Source organism: Glandiceps talaboti, chromosome 13, assembly GCF_964340395.1.
Source record: "Glandiceps talaboti chromosome 13, keGlaTala1.1, whole genome shotgun sequence".
Taxonomy (NCBI): Eukaryota; Metazoa; Hemichordata; class Enteropneusta; family Spengelidae; genus Glandiceps; species Glandiceps talaboti.
This window is the reverse complement of record NC_135561.1, coordinates 14434672-14461871: the sequence shown is the minus strand read 5'-3', so window position 1 is coordinate 14461871 and position 27200 is coordinate 14434672. Positions and strand designations below refer to the sequence as shown.

At 35.7% G+C, this 27200-nt stretch overlaps 4 protein-coding genes across 4 annotated transcripts in view; 3 read left to right on the top strand and 1 right to left on the bottom strand.

Moving 5' to 3' along the window:
- Nucleotides 1-486: 486 nt before the first annotated feature.
- Nucleotides 487-1902, top strand: LOC144444302 (three-prime repair exonuclease 1-like). Its single transcript, XM_078133715.1, has 2 exons — nucleotides 487-513; nucleotides 1216-1902. Exons 1-2 carry the CDS (start codon nucleotides 487-489, stop codon nucleotides 1900-1902), a joined length of 714 nt encoding a protein of 237 aa, XP_077989841.1.
- A 6030-nt stretch (nucleotides 1903-7932) lies between these two features.
- On the top strand, nucleotides 7933-14245 carry LOC144444300 (protein archease-like). Its single transcript, XM_078133714.1, has 9 exons — nucleotides 7933-8044; nucleotides 9028-9052; nucleotides 9520-9530; nucleotides 10172-10203; nucleotides 10601-10679; nucleotides 11078-11160; nucleotides 12490-12542; nucleotides 13551-13587; nucleotides 14091-14245. The coding sequence occupies exons 1-9, from the start codon at nucleotides 7933-7935 to the stop codon at nucleotides 14178-14180; spliced, it is 522 nt and encodes a 173-aa protein (XP_077989840.1). The 3' UTR covers nucleotides 14181-14245.
- A 1583-nt stretch (nucleotides 14246-15828) lies between these two features.
- LOC144444299 (transcription termination factor 3, mitochondrial-like) lies at nucleotides 15829-20589 on the bottom strand. The gene is made up of 5 exons (XM_078133713.1): nucleotides 20148-20589; nucleotides 19367-19459; nucleotides 18200-18320; nucleotides 17236-17360; nucleotides 15829-16078 (listed from the first exon to the last, which is right to left on the bottom strand). The coding sequence occupies exons 1-5, from the start codon at nucleotides 20484-20486 to the stop codon at nucleotides 15926-15928; spliced, it is 831 nt and encodes a 276-aa protein (XP_077989839.1). The 5' UTR covers nucleotides 20487-20589; the 3' UTR covers nucleotides 15829-15925.
- A 1488-nt stretch (nucleotides 20590-22077) lies between these two features.
- The window catches only part of LOC144444298 (phosphatidylserine synthase 1-like), a 56825-nt gene continuing 51702 nt past the window's right edge, over nucleotides 22078-27200 (top strand). Inside the window, exon 1 of the mRNA XM_078133712.1 lies at nucleotides 22078-22244. Coding sequence (XP_077989838.1) covers nucleotides 22078-22244 — 167 coding nt within the window. The remainder of the gene's footprint in view (nucleotides 22245-27200) is intronic.

The window sequence follows — 27200 nt, the reverse complement described above, 5'->3', positions numbered from 1 at the left end:
TTTAGACCATATTTCCTTCCTAGTCGGAATTAGAACCGATAACTGGTAAGTATGCGCAGTCCTGTTTTTTTCCCTGCATTTTTAAAGCCAGATTGCTGTAATATTTTACCTTTTTTGAAAAAAAAAAATGTTTTGGGAAGGGAATGGTTGAGTCACGGTCCTACTAGTACTGTCTAGCTATCGTGTTGTAATTGAAGTATCGGTCAGTACGTTCACGACTAGTTGGTATTAATTGAGCATGTATACTGGTTTAGCAGAGTTTATACATTTCGGGGGAGGGGGCGGAGCCCGGGGGGGGGAGGAGGAGGGATGCAAACTATAACGAGGCGTGTTGAATTCTATGCTTGACATGTATATTACCTGTGTTTCCATCCATTGTCATTGCAATGTTGTCATCCTCTACTTTCATTTTTCTTTTCTAGGGTACGATTTCAACACACACTTTGACAATTATTCATCGCAGCGCTGACACTGAAAACCATCACAATGAGCCAAAGATCAGTCAAGTCCAAGGTAAGACTGATATTTTAAGTATTATAACTGTTTAGAAATACACCATGTGCATTTAGTCTATCTAGGCCTGACTTGCTTGCCATAATCCATCCATCCATCCATCGAGAGAGAGAGAGAGAGAGAGAGAGAGAGAGAGAGAGAGAGAGAGAGAGAGAGAGAGAGAGAGAGAGAGAGAGAGAGAGAGAGAGAGAGAGAGAGAGAGATATGGTGGCGCAAATATACAACATAGGGCGTACGCAAAGGACAACAAAGTACATATACCATAGATGGTTATTATAAACTGGTAATGCTATACAGTCCTCGCTTTTCAATCATAGAGTCCGTGCGTCTGTCCTATACTCCCACGGAAACTGACGAAGTATGTATAAAACTAACATAACAAGCCTTCCTAGAAGACACGACGTTCATAGAAGACATAGCCGCCCCCCCCCCCCCCCCCAACTGGTGTGTTGTATATGGCGAAGTGCAAATTTGAATGGCGTCTTTACTCACTAGGTGCCGTTGTGGGCTAAAATTGCCAGAGATTCAGCAGTGCGTGAGCAAGTTAACCCAGCGACGGGCACTGAAAGCCTGCGTTCATTTCAGACTCAACATCGAAACCAGTTAAAATATGTCATAAATTACAGTGTATATATTAAAGCAGGGGGCATATTTACGCATGGTAATTTCATTCACTTGACTTTGAAATAATTTCCTTTGCAGACCAGAGCGCAAACATCAACTGATGACATTGCTGAACCATTGACAATACCTATACAGACATTCGTATTTCTTGACACAGAGGCTACAGGACTACCTAGTCGCAATGGAAAGAAACTACCCGATGTGACTGAGTTGGCTATGATAGCAGTTCCTCGCAAGTCTCTCACAAAAGCTTCAGTTGATGACGAGGTTCCTAGGGTGTCTGACAAAATAGTATTCTGTATAAGTCCAAATAAACAAGTTGTTCCAAGAGCAGAGGAAATGACGGGACTGAGCAAGGCAAGTCTTGAAAAATATGGCAAACAGAGAACGAACAAATTACTTGTTCTTTCTCTCAAATGTTTCCTACTGCGGCAGGCCCAACCAATCTGTCTGGTAGCGCATGCTGGTGATCGCTTTGACTTTAAGGTACTCAAGCGGGAACTCAGCAAAGTGAGAGTAGATGTAGACAGTCTGGATTTAGACATCCCAAACTTATACACAGCTGATAGTTTGCTATTTTACCAGCGGTACCTACCAGATGAGAGTCGAACCCTTGCAGATTTGGCAGATACCTACCTAGATGAAGATGTTTCACATGGTGCCGAGGGAGATGCATCAAGTTTGATGAAATTAGTGGCACTGTCTGACTTCACATCCAAGTTTCTGAACTGGGTTGAACTAAATAAAACAGAATATGAAATTTAGGTTATTTGCTCACAATACTTGGTTTACTCTCAAAGCTTTGGTGAATCTACCTTTCAATATCAGCATTTTTATTATTGATATGTACACCTTGTATTTAGTTACTTCCCATATTTGTCAGGACCATGGACTAGATTAGTTCCAAGTGAACTATTTCCGTGGTCTTCACCAGAACGTTTTCTCATTAGTGATATTTCCTGTTGTATTGTTATTATCTTATGTTCCTGGTGGAAAATAAATTCAATTCAATTCAATATTGATTTTCAGACCACTTCACGTTGACCAATGTTCAGCAGGCCTCTTCTAAATCAGATTTGGAATTTTTATGTTGCTATTTTAAAGAGGATGGGTGATGCAGAATAGGTGAAAATGTCTTAATCACAAAGAAATGTAGCCAAGATAACATCAATGTTGTTATACATGTACCCTTAGCACTGATGGTGTGTCACAGCTCGAAACGCCTGTTATTGTTTTTCTACCATGTTACTTCCTAGAAGATAAACCCAGCCCCTTTTTTTGTTCCCCTTTATAAATGATCCAGTCCTTGCATTTGCACAATAATCTTTCGTGAAGATTTGAGATCAATCAACGTGATTTAATCAATACATTGACGCAATGTTGTCAACATAACAGGAAAATGATTGATCATGACGAAAAAGTGGTCATCTGCAGGTGTGAATGTTTGCATAATAAACCATACAGGAGTTGACTAACCTCAGATTGTCCTCATCTCAGCTGCAAATCAATGTCAAATGCCCCCCCCCCCCTCCTCCACCTCAGTATCTCCATTGTCAGACGCATCTATATCATGAAATCATGTCAGCTGCAAATCAGTGTCAAATGTCCCCCACCCTACCCCCATCTCAGTATCTCCATTGTCAGACTTGCATCTATGTCATGAAAACAAAACCATTTACAACTTTCTGTGAGATTATACTATTTACAATTTTTTTTTTCAGTATGGAACAGGATGTCTTCATGAGTTACATAATACCTTTATAATCTAGCCTGGAGACTCATCACTGGCTTTCCAGTCTAGCGATCATATCCAATGCCTAGCAGTGTGCCTTCAATATTTTACTTTACGAAGCAAGTACTTTCAATATCATCAGCCAGGAAATGGCTGCAAATTTTCTATTAATTGGGGATTTATTCTATTCTACACAGTCAAATGATGTGAGTAGTATCACCACATGATTAAAATAAACAGGGCGTGTGGAGCAGTGTGGTGTAAACATAATTACCATATTCAATGATCACAGGATCAGACAATCACATAAATGCATCCAAGAGGGCTGAGCCATTGCTGTTTGAAATCGTGATCTGATTTGAGGGTAGAATACAAAAGTTATCCCAATTCTAGGCATTGGATATGATTGCTAGATGACAAATCTCTTGGCAATTTATAAACTAGAACATTTACAACAGAAAGAATGAATCTATCCAGACAGGAATTCTTTTTGAATTATTTAATGTATTTACAATTATAATTACATTTCAAATTGAAATTTCAATAAATGATTAAATCTAACTGATTTAAAATAAAAACATTTTACTGTGCTTTATTTGATCGATATCTGCCTAAAATTAACGTCTTGTATCTGTCACAAACGTTTACGGGCTGATAATTTTGTAGAAAAATGGCTGGGACTGACTGTACATAATAGCATATTTGTATCTTGTTCTATTTACTTGCTAATGCTATGATAGAACCCCACAACACGTGAGTGTAAGTAGGGTGTACTCAATGTGTTTGCATGAGTGCTTATTTTGTACTTTCACAAGTGTAACTTTAAGGAGTGAAAATATTGCAGAAAACACTGCAATCAAGTATTTATATCATTAGCAACAAAAGGCCACTGTGCTGATCTTATCACGACAAGTGATTTGATATTGTGGATTTTGTGATAGGTACATCTTAGTTGAATGAATTACTGTAGGAATAATCTAGATCATTAATTAATGGACAGATTCCTGGTTGTTCCCCATCTTCTTTTTCAATTTCAAATACTGAAATAAAGAAAAAATTTGTATGGCTTAGTGAACAGTCATGTAGCGGTAATATTCAATAAAAACACAAGTAACTTGGTGTGGTGGTGACAAACCACCAAAAGTTAAGATTAGAAAAAGTCTATTAGCTTTTGGATTCATACAGCCCCTGTTTTTTGTCTGTACGATAAATTGTGTTATTCCACCCTCATCAGCCTTCCTGTGAACGTCACATTTTGCACACTACCTCCTTCCTCAGCTGTCAGGGTATGAAGTGAAAGTGGGCTGTAAGCTAACACAGGTGAGGAAAGATAAGAATAAAAAAAAGGCCAAAACATGTGAAAGGAAATGATAGTTATGGAAAAGATGTGAAACAGATTGAAAACAAGAGTGCAAAGTGCTATAGTATGAGGAATTTCAATATCTAAATTTTATCCCCCAATATTTTTCTTCATTCAGCCAAGGAAAACAGGAGTAATGTAAGGGGTTTTTTCTCACTACTAATCGCTAGTGACAAAACCCTTAGGTTACGAGTACTTTCTGGCTGAATGAAGAACAACATTGGAGAATAACATATTAATTATACCATCACCAGTAATATTAAAGAAAACTCGGGGGGGGGGGGGGGGGTAATGGCAATTTTTAACGTTTTGATCAATATTTCGAACACAGCAGAACCAGTGACATAGACATACATTGGTGTGACATAGACACACATTGTCATGACATGGAACGACCAGGGTGTATATTCCATATTTTTGACTTATGCATGGTATACTGACACGAGTACAGTTAAGATGTGGTAGGTTAAGAATTGGAGAGACCTGAACTTACACGTGTATTACTACCAACTAAACTTTATATATTGAGAATTTGTATTAAATTATGTAACATGAAACTTTTTGATTTGTCTATTCTGACTTGTTAGAAAACAGAGGAGTTATGCCGTCATCAAGTATATACCCTGGGATAACTCATAGGTCTATACTGTATGCGTGAAGTATGTTTTCAAAATTCACTCAGTACGTTTGAAGAGCACTAACTATCAATAAATGGTGGAAAGGTATCTTTTGGTAGATACATGTACATGAATTGGAATGAGGAAGACTTTGAAAAATAAGACAAATAGTATACTGCAACATACATTCTTTCTGCTGGATATAGCTTGTTGAACCCATAGAAGCTCCATAGCAACATTACTTCTCATCTTCTGTAGATCATCAACATTGTCTGGATACACAATGGGTTCTGTTAGTTAGTGTAAAACAGAAAAAAAAAACATCAACAGTTACTGATTGTTGCAATGGTACACTGACTACCTGGGTCAAAGTAATACAAATCAGAACTAGAAGCCATGTCAACAGTTTGGCATGCAACACAGTCATGTCAAATAGTCCCATACCTGAAAAGAAAATCTGTAGAACCATGTTTGTATTTCTTTGTGTTTATATACATGTACATGTGAAAGTAGATATACATATGAAAGAATAAGCCTTTCCAAAATTTTTAATGGTGGTGCTCAACTTCCTGTCTCTGTGTGTACCTTGGGGGTATACACGGTATAGGTTACTTGGTTTTATAAGAGCACTGCTGCTTTCCTCGATGTCTGAACAATATGAAAAACATCCCTGATTTACACTTCTACAGAATATCTGAATACCAAGGGACAAAGCTCTTAAGAAACGGTACTATGAGGTGATGATACCCCCAATTTGAGTGAGGGTGTTGTGTTCTCAATTTCCTGTTTGCAGTCTGCAATGGCCTATTGATGGTAACAATTCTTTACAGTACACAACACTTTTAAAGTAATTGAATCATATAAAAATAAGCACAGTTTTATAGAGTGTATTAATAAATTTTTCTGATAAGTTGGCCATGTATATTAAACAAGGTCATATCTAAAAAGGCATGATCATTTATTTTATGTTGTCAGCGCTTAGCATTGATAGCCTACATGTAGTTTGTCTGTTTAAAAAAGGGGACAAATAGAAATAACCTCCCTAAAGAAATTATTCTCAACTCTAGTATCTATCTGAAGTTATTTAGTTAAAGAAGTCACTGTTTTATAGCTTTCTTTGTGCTTAAAAAATATTTTTGCCTGTTAGCTTAATATTATGGTTGGCTAGGTGTAACTTAAAACACAATATTAATAAACAACTTGTTCCTATAAGTGTGACACATGATTCCTCCATCTTACCTGTGACTGCAAAGGATTTCTCTGTTTCCCAAACTGACGTCATATTGGCATTCTGTGTCACTTCTAAAGTGTTGTCAAAATGACCTGTCTGAGTGACATCACCCGAGATATGACCTGGTGCAGCTCCTGATGTCTCAGGCTTTTCATCAGTCTTTCCTTCAATCATTTCTGTAGAACTTTTGTCATTTTCATCCTCATCCTCCTCCTCCTCATCATCATCATCATCATTATCATCATTCCTTCCTTCAAGTTCAAAGTTGTTATTACTTTGTGAGACTGTCTGAGCAGCGTTATCATTTTCTTGCTGTTGTCTATCAATGCTTTGTTCTGACTCATTCTCACTTTCCACATACACAACATCATTAGGAGTTACTTCAAATGCATTAGTTGTAGTATTTTCCCGGAAAAGTTTCTTCTGAGGGAGCTGGTTCGCGAATGGACTTCTGTTTTCCTTGTCATTTTCATCACCAGCTTCAAGTATAATCAGTGGGTTCTCTTCAGCATCAGATTGGCCAGATAGTCTTGGACTGTCCTTGATGTCAGCTAAAGCACGTCTGCTATTTGGTGTGCCGAATGCACTCGGTTTCTCACTGTTTGGTGTGCCAACAGCACTCTCTCTTTCATTATTCTCTGAGTTTTCACTTTTCTTATTTGTATTATGTGTGGTATCACTGTCACCACCACCACTACTAATACTTGTAGAACTACTACTGTTTTCTTTGGTTTCATCAAACACTTTTATCTTTAGCGACACATCATTATCATGACACTCATTTTCATGTACACTGATATAGTTTTCTGCATAATCTTGTGAGCTGTCAATGTAGCCATTTTCATTCACAGTGTCCTTTTCCTTCTTTGTTATCGAAGGTTCTTTCTTTTTATTAATAATTTGAGGTTTACAGAGAAGTTCAGCTGGCCATGATACACTCACACCTGTATTAGCGTTGTCAATATCTTGGACTATTTGCTCGTATGCTAATTTCACTTCCTGGAAGTATTTCCTGGTGAGGAACCCCCTCCACGCAGCCTGTAAGAACATAATGAAATCAGAGATGGTATCAATGTAATATATCTGAAAACGCATATATGGGTATGTTGATTGTAATTATGGCAAATAGTTTAGCATAGTGTGCACACACACAGAGACACAGACACAGACACAGACACAGACACACACAGACACACACACACACAACCATCCTCACTCTCATGCCTTCCAATAAGAAAAACTTTTAAGTACAGTGTGGGAACCTCGGTAACAGAAATGGGCGAATCTGGGAAAAGTGGCAAATTTTTTCATACACTATAACTTATAAGTACAAAATGTACACCCTAATTTGGGTGAGGAACGAATCACACTGTCCTCTTTGAATCTTGTCACCTTCACTGCTCAGCCAGAATTAAGTCTCTAACTCAGTTTATAATATGCATTGTTATAATTGTTATAGTTGCTCAGTTTGAAAGTAACATAGTCCTGCTTCTTAGCACGTCTCGTACAGTTATGATGTATGATGTACACCGTCTGTTTGCAAGCAGGACTGGAAGTAACATAAAATAACATGTCTTGGCAAGCAGACGAACATGTAACGGACAACTTTACGAGACAAAACAACACCCCTGGCAAAATAACAAAATCCAGACAGGTAAACCCTTTATCAAGTACCACAAAAGAATGAAAAAGATTTCATTTAGTGAAAAATTACCTGTGCTCGGATAATTTTTCCTTCGACCAGTTCCAGTCCGTTCACTTCAGCCGCCATATTTCAGGTCATCTGAATACGATGATTTGATTGGTTCTTCGTTCTTTCTGACCCCAAATTGACCTCGGTAAACAAGAGTTCATCATGGCTGCGCCTGTAGAACAAACACCGTGCGACGAAGATGCAGAACAGGGAGGAGCATGTGGTGGTTATGCAGGTGGTCAAGGGGATGGAGAAGTCCTTGCAGGATATGAATGTGAGTTTTAGATCACAAATGTCTGTAGCCAGTGCAATGCGGCCCTCATGTATGTTTATTTGTAGAGACGATTTACTAAAATTAATGGTACAGTGTGTTACTGTCATACTGACATGTTCGGCATCTAATTAACTCGTACCGATTGCACAATAGTTGGTCACACTTTAAATAATATTATTTGGCAAGTTGTAACAATTACATTTTACCCTTACTAAAACTCATCTAGCCCTGCTGCTCAGGAAATTATCTATGACAGTTTTGTCATTGGTAGACATTAAAATCGGGCTACAATGTCAGCAATGCCATGGCTAGATCATAGTAGATGCATGCAGTTTCGCTACGTCACTCTCTGTTTGTTTTTCTTTGCAAACCCTGTAAGAAAATAAACAGTAAAAACGAACAATGTTGAGTCACACAAAATAAAATATAACAAAGGATTTAAAAAGTATTGTAAATAAAACGAAGCTATGCCATGGCTACAACGTCAGCATTGGAATAATGCACATTTATAAGCCTAACACTAACAAAATCTAAAAAATCTCCATAAAAATCGGAATATTTAAAAGGAAGTTAAACTACAGATTACAATGTATAACTACAGTCCTAATGTTTTAATCCTTTCGCTGATAAAATAATGCATCTAGTCCTCGTAATAAATTTGGTATGGACATCAGATCAGAATGTCTTATTTATTTATTTGTTGTACTTATCAATTGATTTATATATTTATTCATTTTTAATTTTTTTTTTATATTTAATTTTATATATACATATATATGTACACTAGTTAACTCCTAAACCTGTGAGTTTGGCCTGTGAATTTATTATTGAAATAATTACAATCTAACCTTTTTGATTTGCTGTTAAGCTTTGAGTGGCAGCAGTTAGAGCAGAAAATCATTAGCAATTTTAGTTTTGAAATAAATTTGTTATACAGTGAAAATGGATATCATTTACAAGATAACATGTATTTTATTTTTCAGATTTGGATCACACAGCTGATGTCCAGTGAGTACCAATGAATATGTAATTAGTTGTCAAATGTTGTTTTCATATGATGAATGGGTGTGAGAGAGTACTCCATGTATGTGCATGTGTGTGTGTATGTGTGTGTGTATGTATGTGTGTATGTATGTATGTATGTATGTATGTATGTATGTATGTCTGTCTGTCTGTCTGTCTGCCTGCCTGTCTGTTTGTCTGTCTGTATGTATGTATGTATGTATGGTCTGTATGTGTGCGACTCTGATTTGCCATCTGTATGACATTTACAGCTCATAATATACAGCAAAATTATGACAAAAAAATTTTGTGGTAGTAGAAAGATAATAAATTTGCATGAATTCATACATTGTTGTGCTTTGAATGGCTGTCATGTCTTGTCATGCCATGTCATGTCATGTGTTGCTGTTTTGTGTACAATGTAAGATAATGAATAAGTCTTTATGGTTATTTCTGTTTTCCTCATTTTGCAGACTTCACTCCTGTATCCTTTTAATGGTCTTCTGAAAGGAATCTGTATGAATAGTTTAAAACATTTTAATCTGTACTCCATGTAGTGTAATGATATAACATTGCCTATATGACGTACGATTGAGGGTAATAAGCACTTCGGAGTCATTATAGCCCAATATGGCCCATAGCAAAAATCCCCAAATCAGGCATTAGTTTAGCTTGGTGTTTCTCTGAAATAGCATGTGATGTTAAGTCATAAAATGGCTTTCCAGACCCCAGGCCAAAGTTTTATGAAAGTGCCTTTATTTCCTGGAGAGGCATTCCCTTTGAAATGAGATTGTTAAATAAACAGGGATCAGTCCAACTACACTGTATAGTATGACACCCAAAAGAACTGGAAACCAGGTCGGACAATTTAATTCAATTCTATCTAACAACTAACCAGAACCAAGGGTATATGAACCCAAGGTTTATGACAATGTCTTTATTTCCTGGAGTAGTGTTCACCTTTACCTCAATGGTTCAGATAGGAAAGGTAACTCAGTCCTATTATAAGAAAAGGTGTATGAGATGGTTTATCTGGGTAATTTTGCCTTTTGACATTTGGCAGTGTCTAAAGTATGATGTTATCTCATGCAATTTGATTTACCTTAACATTATTTTACCTACAAGATGGCAGAACATTGGAAGAATCATTTGAAATGGTAAGCAACACAGTAAACTCTTAACCCACACAGAACATACCACACAGAACATACCCATATTAGATTTATTTTTTAAAATTTATTTATTTATTTATTTGCCATAGAAAGACTGGTTCATTTTGTTTTCACTGTAAATACCAGTGTTCTTACCATACTGACTGTACACAATATAAATTATAATGGCACAGTTTGGAAGAGGATTAAAATTTGGCAGAGAAAAACAGTCTAAATGTCTACAGCCCTGTTACATAACTGGGCTGTTACAGAGCTGTAGCATTAATATTCAACATTCTTGTAACAGTGATGTTGCAGGAATGTTACATGCCTGCTAGACTTGAGTGGTACATGTACAATAAACAAAATGAAATAATATTTTTTTTAATTGCTGTCCACGTAGATGGTTCAAGCTATGTTTGGTTATATGACAGATATTGAGACTGTTGAAATGACAGACACTGAATCAGTGGAAGCAGAAGGTAGGTATATCTCCTACAACAGAAACAGCATTGGCGTCGTGTGGTCTTTCATTGATGGCACACATATTTTCACATAAACACAGACAATTTGTCACTCAAAACAAGCAATTATAGAGATGCCGTGCACAGTCTGTATGTAGAAGCAGACATATCAGCAGGAAATGAAGCAATTAAGTATGCCATTGATAGGAAGGTAAACAAGTGAAGCAAATAAGTATGTCATCGATGGGTTCATTCCTGAGGCCAAATTTATTTATGTGCATTTTGGCATTGTTATATTTTCAATCATTTACTCAACTCCGTTTTCAAATATTCCATTTTCACACGGTTACATGAACCTCCTTTTGGAAATGATCCACTTTCAGCAATATTTTCATATTTTCTTTTCTTCCATCCAGGTTCAGATATGCTGTCTCTCCTCTTTCATCTGATGGATGAATTCCTATATGTTTTCTCAGCGGAGCCATTTTTCATAGCAAGGGTAAGTTTTTCTATCAAATGATCCGTGGAATGATAAAAGAGTCCTCTCAAATATGTTGATAAGGCCATTTTGTCATTTGATGGTTCATTTGATACAACTGCTGAAATCGAAGCATTGACGAACAGAACCTGTTATAAACAGGGAAAGTAAACAAATGAATTGGATTAATAACACTTGGCTTAGCATGTTGGAACAGCAGAGACTTGTATTACACACCATGGTTTGATAAGAACAGCTTTGTGACCTCTTTATGTGTACATTTGAAATACAAGGGGAACTTCAGATTTGTTTGTGAACATGGGCTATTATGTAAAGTGGGCATAAAACTGTCCTTATCAAATGATATAATAATATAAGTCTCTACATTTCCAACATGCTGTGTCAAGTGTTATCAATCTATTAAATTAATTTGTTTACTTTCCCTGTTTGTAACAGGTTCCGTTTTTCAGTGCTTCAATGTCGGCACTTGTATATGGTTTCTTCTCAAATGAAACACATTTTTTCTATAGGGCCTTTGGTGTTGTATCATCAAGGAATTGAGGATACAAGAATGAATGTTTATAGTTAATAGTATGAAATTGCAAATTTCTACTCACATAAAATTTGGCAATCACTTCCAAAAAATTTAATGACTCTGTGAGTCGAAATTTCATATAAGACATTGAAGATATTTTGTTAAAAATTTATCAACTAGAATTATTTTGACAAACTTATTTTCCAATATATATATCTTGACAACAGCCATAAACAATACATACTTAGTCGACTTGTCATAACATAAATTAATTTGTGAGGAGTTACAGACATACCATTCCAAAGTTATAAATTTCTATTTATCTGTTGATCTTATATGTGCATGGATGTTCTCAATCATCCAGGTATGAAGTTAATAACAAAGTAATTACCATCTTTTCTACTGGACTTGCTGTTGTTTTGAGTGGTAACAGTTTCACGTCCTTCAGACTGTTTTGCTCTTGATCATTCGTTGACCTGAAGAAACGTCCAGGATAGGATATGAAACTGTTACCATTCAAAACAACAGCAAGTCCAGCAAAGATAGATTGTAATAATAAATTACTTCATTATTAAATACTGATTTTATGTTATTATTAATATGTATTTGAAACATCAGAACTTTTGGAAACCCTATAAGTCGAGTTTTGTTGCGACTATCCAGGTTTCATTTGTGTATTTGTAACAATTGGCATATTCTAATGTAATAATAAATGGTTTAACTAACTTGAGTGAATTAAAAAATGCCAAAGTCCCTCCAGGTTTACCGATACTAAGTCAGTGTTTCAATATCTACTTCCCTTTCTTTTCACCCAGGAGGTAAAAATTTTAGAATTTGACAGAGAAAATTTTAAGATTAAAGCAGAAGGGTGAGTAATGTATTAATTATCAACACCAGTGCATTTCAATTTCTTATCATAGTTATCCCTTATTATATTATAGCATTACCAATTCCAGTGAATTTTGTGACGTCATCGCTGTACATTATTACTGATAATGTACTCCGTTATTGGGCATCGCGGCCCCGGAACGAGCATAACAATACAAGCTTATGTACGTACGTGTGTCGCTATGATTAGTATTCAGCTTCCGGGCCGAACATGGCAGACGATGTTCAGCGCTGTGTATATTATATGTTGTTCTCGGTCTACAAATTCACTGGAATTGGCAAAACTATAAAATAATAACAATAATGTACGTCCTCCCAGTCCGTAATGGACTCAAGCAAACTTTGCACTCCATAATGTGCATATAATGCTGTCGCCTCGCCCATTATGTCGTTCAAAGTTTGCTTTCGTCCATTATGGGCTGGGAGGGCGTACATTATTGTTTAAATAATATGAACAGTAATATTTAAAAATATATGTGCTGGAAGTTAACTCTCTTATCATAATTGTGTGCACAATAAATACTTCCATAAAACTAATCTAGTATTGGTTAACTAAGGATACATGGCTTGAACTGAATTAAAGGGAAACATGATACATCTCCAGGAAATTTCAAAAACTATTGGTTCTGGAGAGTCATTTCATGATTTTATTTCACCTACAATTACTTACAATTTCAGAGAAACATTAAGTTGATCTTGTGCCTTTATAGGGTATCTTTGCCATGGGCCATTGCATGATGGGAGTTAGCAGAAATGATATATGCATGGCTGCACAATGAATATTCATATTTCCCGAGTGCTTATTTCCTTCAGTGTAAAACATCTCTCCAGGTTGAACACTGAAGCCAGGCAGGAGATCTAAATGTATCCATATGGTGTATGATGGCTACCATTTATGTAAAAACTTTGATATTAATTGCTATTGTCAATTTTCTAAAAAATTAATTTTATTATTTAGTAATGACCAATATTTATTGTCCGTCAACAGATATGGAGAAACATTTGATCTTAAAAAACATCCCCAAGTAAGTAAAACCACACGTGAAATAGAATGGAAAGTCAGTGGTTGAGATAGAAAAGTGAACGTAATAACATTATAAGTAATGAAGATGTTAGAAATTGTGAATCTGATGATTCTGGCCTTCCACTATGAGATATTAATCAGATTGACAGAAATTACACAACGAAGGATGCTATATTTTGAGGGTAAACAGCCCAAAATAGAAAGCAAGTACATAGTATAAGAAGTTAATCCAAGCGTATGTTTTCATGAGTAAAACAAAGAAAGACTCATCAAAAAAACTTTCTCCCTCTTGAGGACAAGATCATGTAAAAGATAACGGCTGTGGCAGGATTAGGGTTTTAGAGAGATTGTCATAAAATGCTGATTTCACCCAATGACATATCAAAATGAGATTGTAATAAAATGTGGAACTAGTCGCACCAAATCTAATATATAATGTCATCATATTTTTTCCAGCACTATACTAATAAACTTTAAAAAATGTATAATTTTCTTATGTTGCAGGGAACTGAAGTAAAAGCTATCACCTATTCAAATATGCAGGTTCATGATACGCTACCAACAAATGACTGTTTTGTTATTATTGATATTTAATTAAAAATCTTTACTTACAATTTTTTTGCTTAGGCCTAAAAAAAATTTTGTGGTTCCGATTGCGCTCAGTTTTAGACTAGGTGGTGGGGGTAGGGAGATTTTTTATTTTATTTTATTTTATTTTATTTTTCTTATGTGAGTGTCTAGTTCAGGTAGTTATGTTTCCGTTCTTTTCCATATGGTTTCTGTGTTATTGGTTTCTTCTCATCAGATGTACAGCCATTACAGATTGGAAGAATATTTTTATATTGTCTTTTTAAGTTGATGTCAGTTTCCGCATCCACTATTTCTTGTGAGACTTCACAATTTTCGTGATTTTATTGGTGTTTTTTCCTTGAACATGTACAAATAAGTTTAGGGTTGGCAGTGAAAAAACTATGTGGGGTCGGGCAACCGGAACCAAACAATTTTTTTTAAAGCCTTATTGTAAATACATAAAAAATCTTGTAAAGTTTACAATGGAACTTTTTTTTCATATAATAAAACAATCTGCCGATTTAAATAGAAAATGCAGTTGTCATTTGCAGCAATTTTGTGTGATCGATAAGTTGATAACTACAAAATATTTCAGATGCAATGTGAATTACACAAGAGTGGAAGATTTATACAGAGATGAATTTTGTTTACAATTTTTGAGTAAACCCAAAGAATTTCATCAAATCACTCCTTTAGTTTGCATGGTTAAATATTTAAATAAATACATCTTGTAATCTAAACATGTGTCTGTGATATAACGAATTTTTAATTTTACTTTGAAAGACTTGAGTTTAAATTAGGCGATTAGATCTCACATAAAGTGTTTTGTAAGGAATTGAAGAAATAAAAATACAGGCACTGACTATGCACACACATGAAAGTTAAATAATATTATATTATTAACTTTCTTTAGTCTTGATAAATTGTTGAGCCATATGCCATTCTTACACAATGTCGAAAAAATGTTAAATTTTTATCTCACTGTGAACAGAAATAAACAGTTGTGTTTGGATCTTCCTTGTTTTATATCAGATAGTGATGTTGATTTGTGTTTACAATAAGAAAACTAGCATTTTATAGCGTTTGTGTGTTTTCGGTGTCTGATTTTGTTTTATGTAATTTGTTACGAAAAAAGCGCCATGTGAAACATAAACAACACCATGCTGGCTGATTGAAATGGTATAGTCACTCTAGTTTGGTAGTAAAAAAAACATGCTGCCTTATTAAATTCTATAGTCACTCTGGTTTGGTAGTATGTCACTCGCATTCATTCATACATGATGTTGATACATACACGACATACTTGATACGATATGAAAATGTTAAACTGCTTTTATTGCATCATCATAATAGGTCATTCCAAACTGCAAAGGAAATTATGAATATATCACCCTCGCTAAATCATCACGTCATATTATCGTTTCATGAGAGCTTTGTTCCTTGGTATTTTGTAGAAATGTAAATCAGGGATGGTTTTCGTATTGTTCAGACATTGAGGAAAGCAGCAGTGCTCTATGATTAACCAAGTAAACTATACCATGTATACCCCCAAGGTACACACAGACAGGAAGTAGAGCGCCACCATGGCAGCACCATATAATGGTATTACGATCCAACTCACATCAATCAAATAACAAGAACGAGTTGACATAAACACAGTAGTACATCATACCCAGAGTCTATGAAAAACTTGCAAACATCTTGCCAGATCAAAAGTACACTTCCATGATTCTGACTACACAGACATCGGGAGAGACGAATGACGTGGCCTATAAAGTCTTCAAGAAGTTGTTGAAATCCACAATACTTGACTTGGCGATTTCTTCACAGAAAATTTCATCTGGTACTATGATCATCCTTTCCAGTGATACATACCCTGGCTTGGATACGTCATACTGGGCACGACCTAGTTTGACGAGGTACTGAACAGAAACGAACATTTCAGAATTAGCAATATACCATTAAATAAGATAACACAGTTTCATCTTTTTATGAAGTTCTCCTGTCACCCTTTATCAGTATTCCTTGTGGTTTGGATAATCTATAGTTGGGAGTAATAATCCTGCTAAAATCAAGCATGTGTCCATGAAACAGCGCCCTCAAACATGACAACCTATACACTATGTTTTTTAGTAAATGTTTATGTGACAGAATGGAAGTTACGTTTTTCAAAATTTGCAGTCACTCATGGTGTGGGTATGTATCTTTCCATATGCTGTTTTTGCTACATTTTGGGAACCCTTGTACGATGTAGCAGCAGAGAGATTAAACCATGCACTTGCTTTAAAAATTTTATGACATCAAATGTCAATCAAACCCACGGGAATGTGCTTTGATTGTGAGTACGGTATTAATGTGAAAATATTAAACCAATAATGTGCAACACTAAAGACACAGGACTGGTTACCATGACACACATTCTTAAAGCTAGTATTTTTTCCTTCAAAATATGTTTATCATTTTCAAACAAGTTGTAATCAAAGCTTCAAAAATCTTGTCTGTTATTGCTTTCTTTTCTATATTCTAAATTACTTTCAACCATATGTTGGCCAGTCTCTGATATCGCATGAAGAAAGTGTGCAACATGATAATAATCAATCAAGTCAAATACTGCCCATTTCATATTAGTGGTCACTGGCTTGGTTTGATACAACCATGCACGAACCAATACAAAACTGCATATGCTACACTTTAGATAGTAGCTTCTTAGATACACAGCTTCTTGCATCATTTTGTCTAAATGCCTGACCTAACCAGTCACCAAGCAGGCGTCAAACACTGGTGTCCGCGTGTCTGCATCTCATTTCAGTACTTTCAAAAGTTATTTCATTCAGACAAAATTTGGCAAGAAATTGCCATCCTGCTATTTAAAATATAGATTATGCATGCAGTTTCTTATTGGTTTCCAGGTGGTTGTGTCAAACAGAGCCTGTAGAACGAATATGAAACTGGCAGTAAATAATCATTTAGATGCTATTCGCATCGTACTAGCGCCCTCAACAAAATCATGAAAATTTCTTTTGTTTTGAATTTATTTTCAGAATGAATATCATTTAGCCATAGGTCAGCACATTCTTACCTTGTGCCTTTCTTTAAATTTTTGGAGACTTGATCTGAAAACATGAGGGAACTGTGTCATCTGTTTGTGTTTTATGCCGACAGTGTTATGGAGATAATCAAAAGTACTCAGCAGCTTGTATCTACCTGTTAATTCAAATAGACAGTGGAGAGGAAAAGAATTAATTGTGTTATGAATGACCAGACTGGTACATTGTGTTTATGTACAAGAAGACATTTTAGTCACTACCTATTTTTATGCTTTTTTTTCTGGCAAAATAGGCGAAAATAAGCCTTTAGCGGACATTTCCAGGTTTACAGTATTTTGGTTAAGTCTCGTATCATAAGTACTATTTGTCTAAGATCTTGTGGGTCCTATGAATTACATGAAATTGTTGCAATTTGTTTACTTTTTCTGTAAGACATTGTACACACTATATACTGAACAGGAGAGTGACACAGAGTAAACTGCTAAAGGGAAAGAGCGAGAGAGAGAGAGAGAGAGAGAGAGAGAGAGAGAGAGAGAGAGAGAGAGAGAGAGAGAGAGAGAGAGAGAGAGAGAGAGAGAGAGAGAGAGAGAGAGAGAGAGAGAGAGAGAGAGAGAGAGAGAGAGAGAGAGAGAGGGGGGGGGGGGGGAGGGAGGGAGGGAGGGAGGGGGGGGGGACGACTAATGGGGATGGCATGAAGGCAAGAGCAGAATCCAGACAACTTGCCCGCGAAGTAGAAGTAGCATTTGTAGAATATCTTTTTCTATATATATGAGATGTAGTAACACTATAGAGAACTTGGTGTATTACGGAAGATGTACCATAGTACAATCAAAAACTAACCCCACAATCCTTTGCAGTTGGACAAGCAGAGTTTGGCTAGCATGTTGGCTATAGACTAAATTATTTATCTCTCATTATACACATACATACATACATACATCAGATGCAGGCCAGTGTTTCAAATGCAAAAACAGAACAATAACATATACCACGTACCAGTAGTTAAAATCTTTGGTTGGTTCAATACCAGGTCTTTTAACTCTTTGGCAGTAAATCTCAATTGGAAACGAAGCGAAAACAGATTTCTCTTTATAGTTTCTATCTTCCCTGTAACCAGCTATGAATAAATTAAAAAATATATGATAATTTGAAAATAGCTGTTCCTCTGGGATGTCTAATACTCCCTATTCTTTCTGTAAGATAACTAAAATGTTAAACTATGTATTTCTCAAAATTATGCATGACACATCTCTCCAACATCTACGGTAAAAAATTACTGATAAGGTCTGATAAAAAAAAGTGTGTGGTTCCGATTACACTCAATTTTAGAAAAGGTGGGGTAGGTAGATTCATTACTTTATTACTTTTATTATATGTTTTTTTCCATGTGTGAGTGTGTTGTTATGTTTTCCATTTGTTTTCCATATGGTCCCTGTGTTATTGGTTTCTTCTCATCAGATGTACAGCCATTATAGATTGGAAGAACAATTTTATACAGTCTTCAGTGTTGCAGCCAGCCTTTTGAAAGAGTGGGACATAGTGTCTTGAGACACTCATTTTTCTGGGTCATCATACATTTTTTGGGGGACATTACAAAAAAAGCACCAATGGCATTGTAGCACAACTGTACACTGTTTTCAAAATATTAACCCACATGCTGACCCATTCTAGATATTTGCTGAATAATGATTGTGCAGTTGCCTATCCAGCCTATTGTTATCTATGCAATATACACGATCATTTGACTGTTCCTATAGGCGTGGTCATGTTGCTAAACATATTTGCATACAATTTTAGTGTGGGTCATCTATGACCCGTTACTTCCAAAATTGTGGGTCAGGTCAAAAAAATGCGTGTCAAATGACCCAAAAACCCCCTCTGGCTGCAACACTGTAACTGTCTTTACAAATTAATGTCAGTTTCCACATCCTTTATTCCTGGCGAGACTTCACAAGTTTTGCGATGTTATTTTTCTTTCTTGAACATGTAAAATAAAGTTTAGGGTCGGCAGTGAAAAACTAGGTGGGGGTCGGGTAACCAGAACCAAACAATTTTTTTTATAAGGCCTAACAAAAAAAAACGGCCATATTTTGAACAATGACATTTCCTTTCGTATGAATTTATGCAATCAATCAAGTCACGGAAAGTGATGTTTTTGTTTACCTTTGGTGCCCTGGTTACCAGGTATCTAGTTTCATCTCCTGTAAGACGTAACTCTTGCTGTAAGAAACCAAGTTTTCTATCCACCCTTTTGATCTGTAATTTTACAAGAAAAATAAAGAAGACAATAAGTTCTCTAATATACTGTGAATTACACTTTGTAGCTGTGAAATATGACCTGTAATGAAAAGCAAAGAAATTTCACCAAAGTTAAGAGTAGTCTTACAGCCTGTATCATGTTACAGTCTATTTCATGATACCATTCAGCTTTTCTGTTTGATACAACCACGCAGAAACTAATAAGAAACCGGACATGCTACATAATTGAATGAGTTCAGTTTCTTGCTACATTTTGTCTCAGCGAAATAAACTACAATGTGCCCTTCATCGGGGTGTTTGATACTAAGAAAAACATTGGCGCCTGCATGGAGTTGCAATACATTAAAAATGGTTTATTGCATTTGTACTAACAGTAGCAAAACATGCAAGCTTGCTTTTGAAGTGTGGCATATGCAGTTTCTTATTGGTTTCTGCATGGTTACATCAAACAGAAGAGCTGCATGGCATTGTGAAATACACTGTAGTAATGATTGGCTGTTTGATACAACCATACAGAAACCAATAAAATACTGCACATCAGACACTTTACTTTAAGATAGAAAGATTGAAGGAATACAGTTTCTTGCAACATTCTGTCTATAAAGTTAGTAAAATAATTACACATAACTTGTACATGTGTATAAAATACAAATCAGGGAGATAAAACTGCTTTTGAGATACTTACACTGAAGTTCAAAAAGTATGGTGCCCTGTTTACAATCTGAGTAATAGCATCATCTGTAAATTTCTTTTCTTTCAGGTAACCCCTTCTCACTGTTAACTTGTCTAGATCCACAGCCAAGAGAAACGGATTCTTTGTAAGAAGTTTTCCCAGACTTTCGTCTTTTATACCGATATCATGTAGAAACAAGATATTACCTTGAATATCTCTCTCAAAGTCAAGTTTGACGAGGTAATCTTTAAAACTTCCTCTCTTGTCGACTTCCGATAGGTTCACACCCAATTTGACAAGCTTTGACAGCGTTTCTGATTGGTCAACATATGCAGCAAGGGTAGGTGACATTGGCAGTGCTGGCGTTGTGTATGGCTCGATGTTCTGTAGTAGCTCTTCATCGAGTTCAGCTAGATCGGAGAATTTCACATCTTCAGATTGTGTTCTCTGTGAAGTCTCATCCTTTTTACCTAAAGAGACTTTCTTACGTTCGGATTCATAATTCATTTCATCCGTGGATCTGTTTTCCAAAAAGTGGTTGGAGTTCACAGGCAAGACTCCATCCTCCCTAGCTTCAGATTCAGATTCGTTCTTATATCCAATATCTTCATTATTATTTCTACTAGTCCATAACTGATTATGTATCTGTGAAAACCTCCTCCTCTGATGAAACAAAATTGCCGTATAACTTGGCTTTGTGTGAGTAACACACTTACTGTTCAATTTCAACCCATAGCTAAATGTAATAGATCTCCTTATCTCTCGATTCACAACACTGGTACTTCTAATAATGAGTTCTCGTGTTGATCGATATACTTGCGGTAACTTTCTGGTCGCCATGGTTACTTCCCTAAAAATCCTTTTTGCATCAGCTGTAATACAAATTGTTACATATGGTAAATAGATGATATACAAATCGCAAATTCTGAAAAGTCAAAATAGACGGAATCCATATTTTACTAGGGGATCTTAGACTGTAGGATACATGATGATGTACGTTGCGTCACTCAACCTTCACTGGCCTGCTCTATGGTGAAAGGGTTTGACCTATATGTTAGAAGTCCCCCCCCCCCCCCCTGTCAAGGCATACCTTACAGACGAGGCAGACTTTTGATATGATAACAGTAGTGTAATCATTAGTTTTCAAGTCGTATGCCCCATTCATATATTTTGAAAACCATGACAAATATGTTGAAGTGAAGGGGTATGGTGATGTTGATGTTTCAGAATCAGTGTTGTTGATTGCATTATGATGGTTTGTGTTTTTTCTTTCCTTTCCCTGGGATGCAAAAGCATGCAAATTCCAGGGGAGTCTCTCTTTCATTTCATTTCTTTTCTTGGGTGTCCCAGCCAGATTGCATAGTTAGTACCATTACACGACATGACTCGCTTCTGATTGTCTGAGGAACATGTGTAACGCCCTCCGCGAGTAACCTTGTAATGTAATGTAATACTACCATGACTATATTATTAGTAATACTAGTCTTTGTCAACTTTGGCCATGCCATGGCTATATAGCGCCCCCGGACTTATCATTTTGGTAGTAACTGCAGCTTTTAGCGAGATTTGCCGGTGGAAACTACATACCCATAAACACAACAAGATAAAGCATTATGTGTGTCTATCATACGCTGTTTCATAAGTTTGCACATGATGAATGATGTAGAAGCGATCGATTTTGACTTACCGCATGTACGTCGCCATATTTGTAACTCCCTAGCTATGTGTGTATTTACTCAGGGGCGTGACATCCTTCAATATCTATACAAAAACTCGAATATTTCCAAACTTAACTATTTCACGACGATATTGAGATACCTTGACTTCGAATAATGGTATAAATTTCCTTAAAGATTGACACAGTTCATTGATCCTGAATTTTCTCGCCGTTTGCATATTTTCCATGCACCTGAGGATTCTTTTTAGCCGACTGAAAGGGAAAATGGCAAGAAAAGGACACAAGAGAACTTCGTCAGAACTCAGTGATCATTTCCCGCTGATAAATGAACAGCAGGTTGATGATATTACACTGGAATTTTTCTACAAACCACATACAATCACTCTGCTATCCGTTTCAGTCCTCACGGCGCTGTATTTTGCATTCACGAGGTATGTAATATTTTATCTTCGATACACTTTTTCTCTTCCACATCGCGCCACTGTAGAGCGATTACCCGGTTCCGGTTGTCAAATGGAAAAAATATTGAAATAATCGTTTGTGAATCCGTGAGTCCATTGTTTGCATTTGTGATATCTTTATGATATTGATATATATTTTCCATCTAAAATTTGAGGATCATGGGAAAGCATACTATCTGTTAATCGCAAGAGTGCGAATTGACACGTACCGGTACATAATGATGTGACAGTTCGTGGATAAAATGATCCGCAACTTCACTGCATTGTTTGGTCGACGCAGCGTATAAATATAAGAGCGAGACTGACCGTAAATAAATGTATCGCAGGCGAAGAAGAAGGAAGGGACGGATATTTCAAACTGTTTTAGTTCGCCAATCGGTGTTTCTATCAATCTATCCAATTCGCCAGCGATCTAATAAGCCAGAGCCCGTGTGTAGTGCAGAGAGGAACGGGATGTCAACAATGTCATACTAAACGCTAAATCAGCAAAATGTCACTTGTTTCTGAAGACTTTATTCAAATTGTCAGCAACGTTTATGTGTTCACCGTGATTATATTGATCACTTACTAGTAATGTACCCTCATTAATAGCAATACCAAGTGTGGGCGTGATGCATTAACACGGAACAGCCAAACAAAAAAATAAATAAATAAAATAGCGAACAAGGATATCTACAATACCGATACTATCAATGTCGTACCTCGGGCTCTGGATATGTACAGTACCGGTATATTTTGACGCGAAATTCGGAAAATCGATGTTTGTCTCAAAATGATCGAATGACAATCAACTATAGTCACAGTGCTGGAATTAGGCCATTGTTATGTGATGAATAAGTGTTACCCAGTTCACAATGGGTTACATAGCAAGCCTTGTATTGTAACTACTGTTGTTCTTATCTTATGTGTTGACAACCATTAGTCATTTAAGAAATTACATAACGGTGACAGCCTTTGTAATTAGAAAATAGTGAAATTAAGACAAAACAATATGATCACATTGTTAATATGCAAATTAAGAGGCAGTCAAGTGAATTTGATTTGGGACCACAGAATTCAACTCATATCATGTGGTACAAAGGCCAAATAAAAAAAAGTTGTTTGGTCCCTAGATTTCTGTTTATGTATTTGAGAAAAATAATAATAAAATTGTGAAAATCGTGAAGTCTTGCAAGAAATAGTGGGTCCGGAAACTGACATCAATTTAAAAAGACAATATAAAACTATTCTTCCAATCTGTAATGGCTGTACATCTGATAGGAAGAAATAAGCAACACAGAGACCATTTGGAAAAAAACAATGGAAAACCTGAACTAGACACTCACACATGAAAATATATATATAATAAAATAAAAAAAAAAATCTACCTACCCCACCTATTTTAAAATTGAATGTTATCAGAACCACACAATATTTTTTTTATGCCTAACTTGTATAGTAGTAAACTTTAGGGTACTTTACTAAGCAAAGTGAGTTTGATAAGGGTGGCCCTATTTTTTTTTATGTTTCTCATTATCCGACTTACCGAAATTTTCTGCTTCAACATCAGAATAAAAAAATATATTTTATTTTATCCGTCCTTGAAATTTTGTGGAATAGCAAGTGACGACAACTCTTGTTCACGAGCAGAGCATTTCTTTCATGACAGAAGTTATTGAAGCAGTGGGGCTGAGAACATGGCAATTCTTTAGAGAAGCTGGGAAAGGGTCTATTACCAGGAATCCAATAAAAAGAAGATAGAGAGGAGGAAAAGGAGAGGCTGGGAAACATGAAGAAGATGATTTTTATACTTTTTATCCGAACTGAACTACCCATAGTTGGCATGAAAAAGTAATGAGAGGGTCACCCTTAGTGATATGCAAATGAGGTAAAGAAATAATGGGGAAAAAAGATTAAAAAAGCGCTTCAAAAATAAGGAAAAGATAAATCTACCTTGTGATTTGAATTGACCATGTTCAATTAAATTTGGATTTTAACTTAAATGAGATGAAATACATTACTTTCATTCACTTTTACTTATCATTGCGGAGCTGGCATTGGTCAGAAGTTATATGAAAGTGACATACATGTAGCTTGCAGTTAGACAACTTCTGTGAAATGTGTTGAGTATTTCTATTGTTATTGTAATTTTATGATAATACAAGCAGTCAAGCAGTTCAATGCTTACTTCTACCTAAGTTTGGATTGATACTAATTCTGTACTGATAAAGACCTAACCAAAAAAAGTGTGTGGTTCCGATTACAATCAATTTTAGAATAGATGGGGTAGGTAGATTTTTTATTTTATTTTTTTATATGTATATAATATTTTTTTCATATGTGAGTGTCTAGTTCAGATAGTCATGTTTTCCATTGTTTTCCAAATGGTCTCCTAGTTATTGGTTTCTTCTCATCAGATGTACAGCCATAACAGATTGGAAGAACAGTTTTATATTGATGTCAGTTTCCGTAACCACTATTTCTTGCGAGACTTCACAACTTTTGCGATTTTTTTAATATATTTCCTAAATACGTAAAAAAAAAGGGTCAACTTGAAAACTAGGTGGGGACTGTCATGTAACTGGAACCAAACAACTTTTTTTTTTAAAGTGAAAGTGGATGAAACCAACACTGTGTCTTCTTTAAAGTGGCCAGTTCAAGGAGGATTTGAGGAATTGGTGTTTGTTTTGCATTTTTAAATTGATAAAACGATTTTATCATGGCTGCCTACTTGAAAAATAAATGTGTAACAACATTGACCAAGTCAGTTAGTCTGCGTTTGTAACCCAATATATTGCAAAAAAAAATTACAAAATATATAAACAGTCGTACATACAATAATAAACATTTTACACACTTATTAATCTTTTTGCAATTTACCATGATGACATCAGCAATCTGTTTGTGATCATTCATGTCAACGTACGACACGCCCAAATGCTTGAAATTGAATGTACTGATACTATGGAGCCTAACAACAATCAACACTTCATTTACTTCCTCGTCCACGGTTCATTAACGAATATATTCATAACTTTATTATAACACCTTGTTATCTCAAAATGTGCCCACCAGAGACACTCAGTCTCACTTGAAGTAGTTGCTAATTAATGTAAGACAGGTCATTGCTGTTCACCAGTCACAAATGAACAGCAGGGAGTCTCACTTGAACTTGAAGGAATTGCTAAATGTAACTTGAGACAGACCATTGCCGTTAACCAATCACAAATATACAACAGGGAGAAGCGCAAAAATGCTTAATTCTTGAAATAAAAACATTCCGAACAATAGTGCTTTCCCCCAAATTTCAATACAGCAAAACTCGCGTATTGTGAGTGCGGGCACTGGTTGTTATGTTTCCATTGGTTACATAAATTATGCACTTAATCGTAACCTGCCATCTTACATATGATATCAATTGGCTTACTATATCTATTTTTACTACCAACAAACAACACTTTGCAGGAGCTGGGGAGAACCCCCATTATTGACACTAATGAATATTAATGACTGGCCAGCATCTGCTGGGGCTGGGGAGAACCTCTGTAAGGAAGTCAAGTAATTAAAATCCCCCATTAGTGGAGTTCGTATAAATTCATTGTATCAACTTGATAGATTACTTTGCTTTCATTGCCACGACTTTGCCTACAGCAAGCCAATATTCAGTGTTCTGTTAACAGTACAAGATGCTGTGTGATGTCTACGAAAAGTATGATAGTTCAATTATGTATAAATCACATGCATACTTGCAGTAGATTAATCACAACGATGTGAAATACAAATATCTTAATCACATTGTGATATCCCTGCCATTTGTTATTGGAGTTATTTTTAGTATTCAACTCATTTACTTAACAGTGTCAGTTCATCTAAATTTAGATCAGTACATATCTGGTTTTCCATAATGATCATTCCAGCTTCCAAAGTCTGAAATAAAAATATCAGTACATATCTGGTTTTCCATAATGATCATTCCAGCTTCCAAAGTCTGGAATAGAAATATCAGTACAGATCTGGTTTTCCATAATGATCATTCCAGCTTCCAAAGTCTGGAATAGAAATATCAGTACAGATCTGGTTTTCCATAATGATCATTCCAGGTTCCAAAGTCTGGAATGGAAAAGTGAGTGTGGATTTGTTTTTCCATAATGATCATTCCAGTTTCTAAAGTCTGGAATAGAAATATCAGTACAGATCTGGTTTTCCATAACAATCATTCCAATTTCCAAAGTCTGGAATAGAAATATCAGTACAGATCTGGTTTTCCATAACGATCATTCCAGCTTCCAAAGTCTGGAATAGAAATAGCAGTACAGATCTGGTTTTCCATAATGATCATTCCAGGTTCCAAAGTCTGGAATAGAAATATCAGTACAGATCTGGTTTTCCATAATGATCATTCCAGCTTCCAAAGTCTGGAATAGAAATATGAGTATGGATCTGGTTTTCCATAATGATCATTCTAGCTTCCAAAGTCTGGAATAGAAATATGAGTATGGATCTGGTTTTCCATAATGATCATTCCAGTTTCCAACCATGTCCTTCATTATGTTACTGCTAATGTGTCTGTAAGTGTTCCTGTAATAATAATATACATTGTTGAAAATAAGGAATAAAATCTGAAATCCTGACTACATGATATTTTTCATTGAGTCGCATTACTTACGGACTTTCAACTGTGTCATATTGTGATGACATTTTCTGTTAATGGTTACTACTGTTTTCATAAGAAAACATGTTAACTACAAATTACAATCCATTGTTCGAAAAAATGTTTATCAAATTATTAATTGAAAATCATCTGATTATCTGAGATAAAGTGATATGAAATTGTAACAACATGTTCTGTGATTTGTTAATAGTATTTTTAAAGAAAACAGACAACAAAAGTGCATTGTTTGAAAAAAAAAATGTATTATTGATTATAAGCATCCGACTGTGAAATGA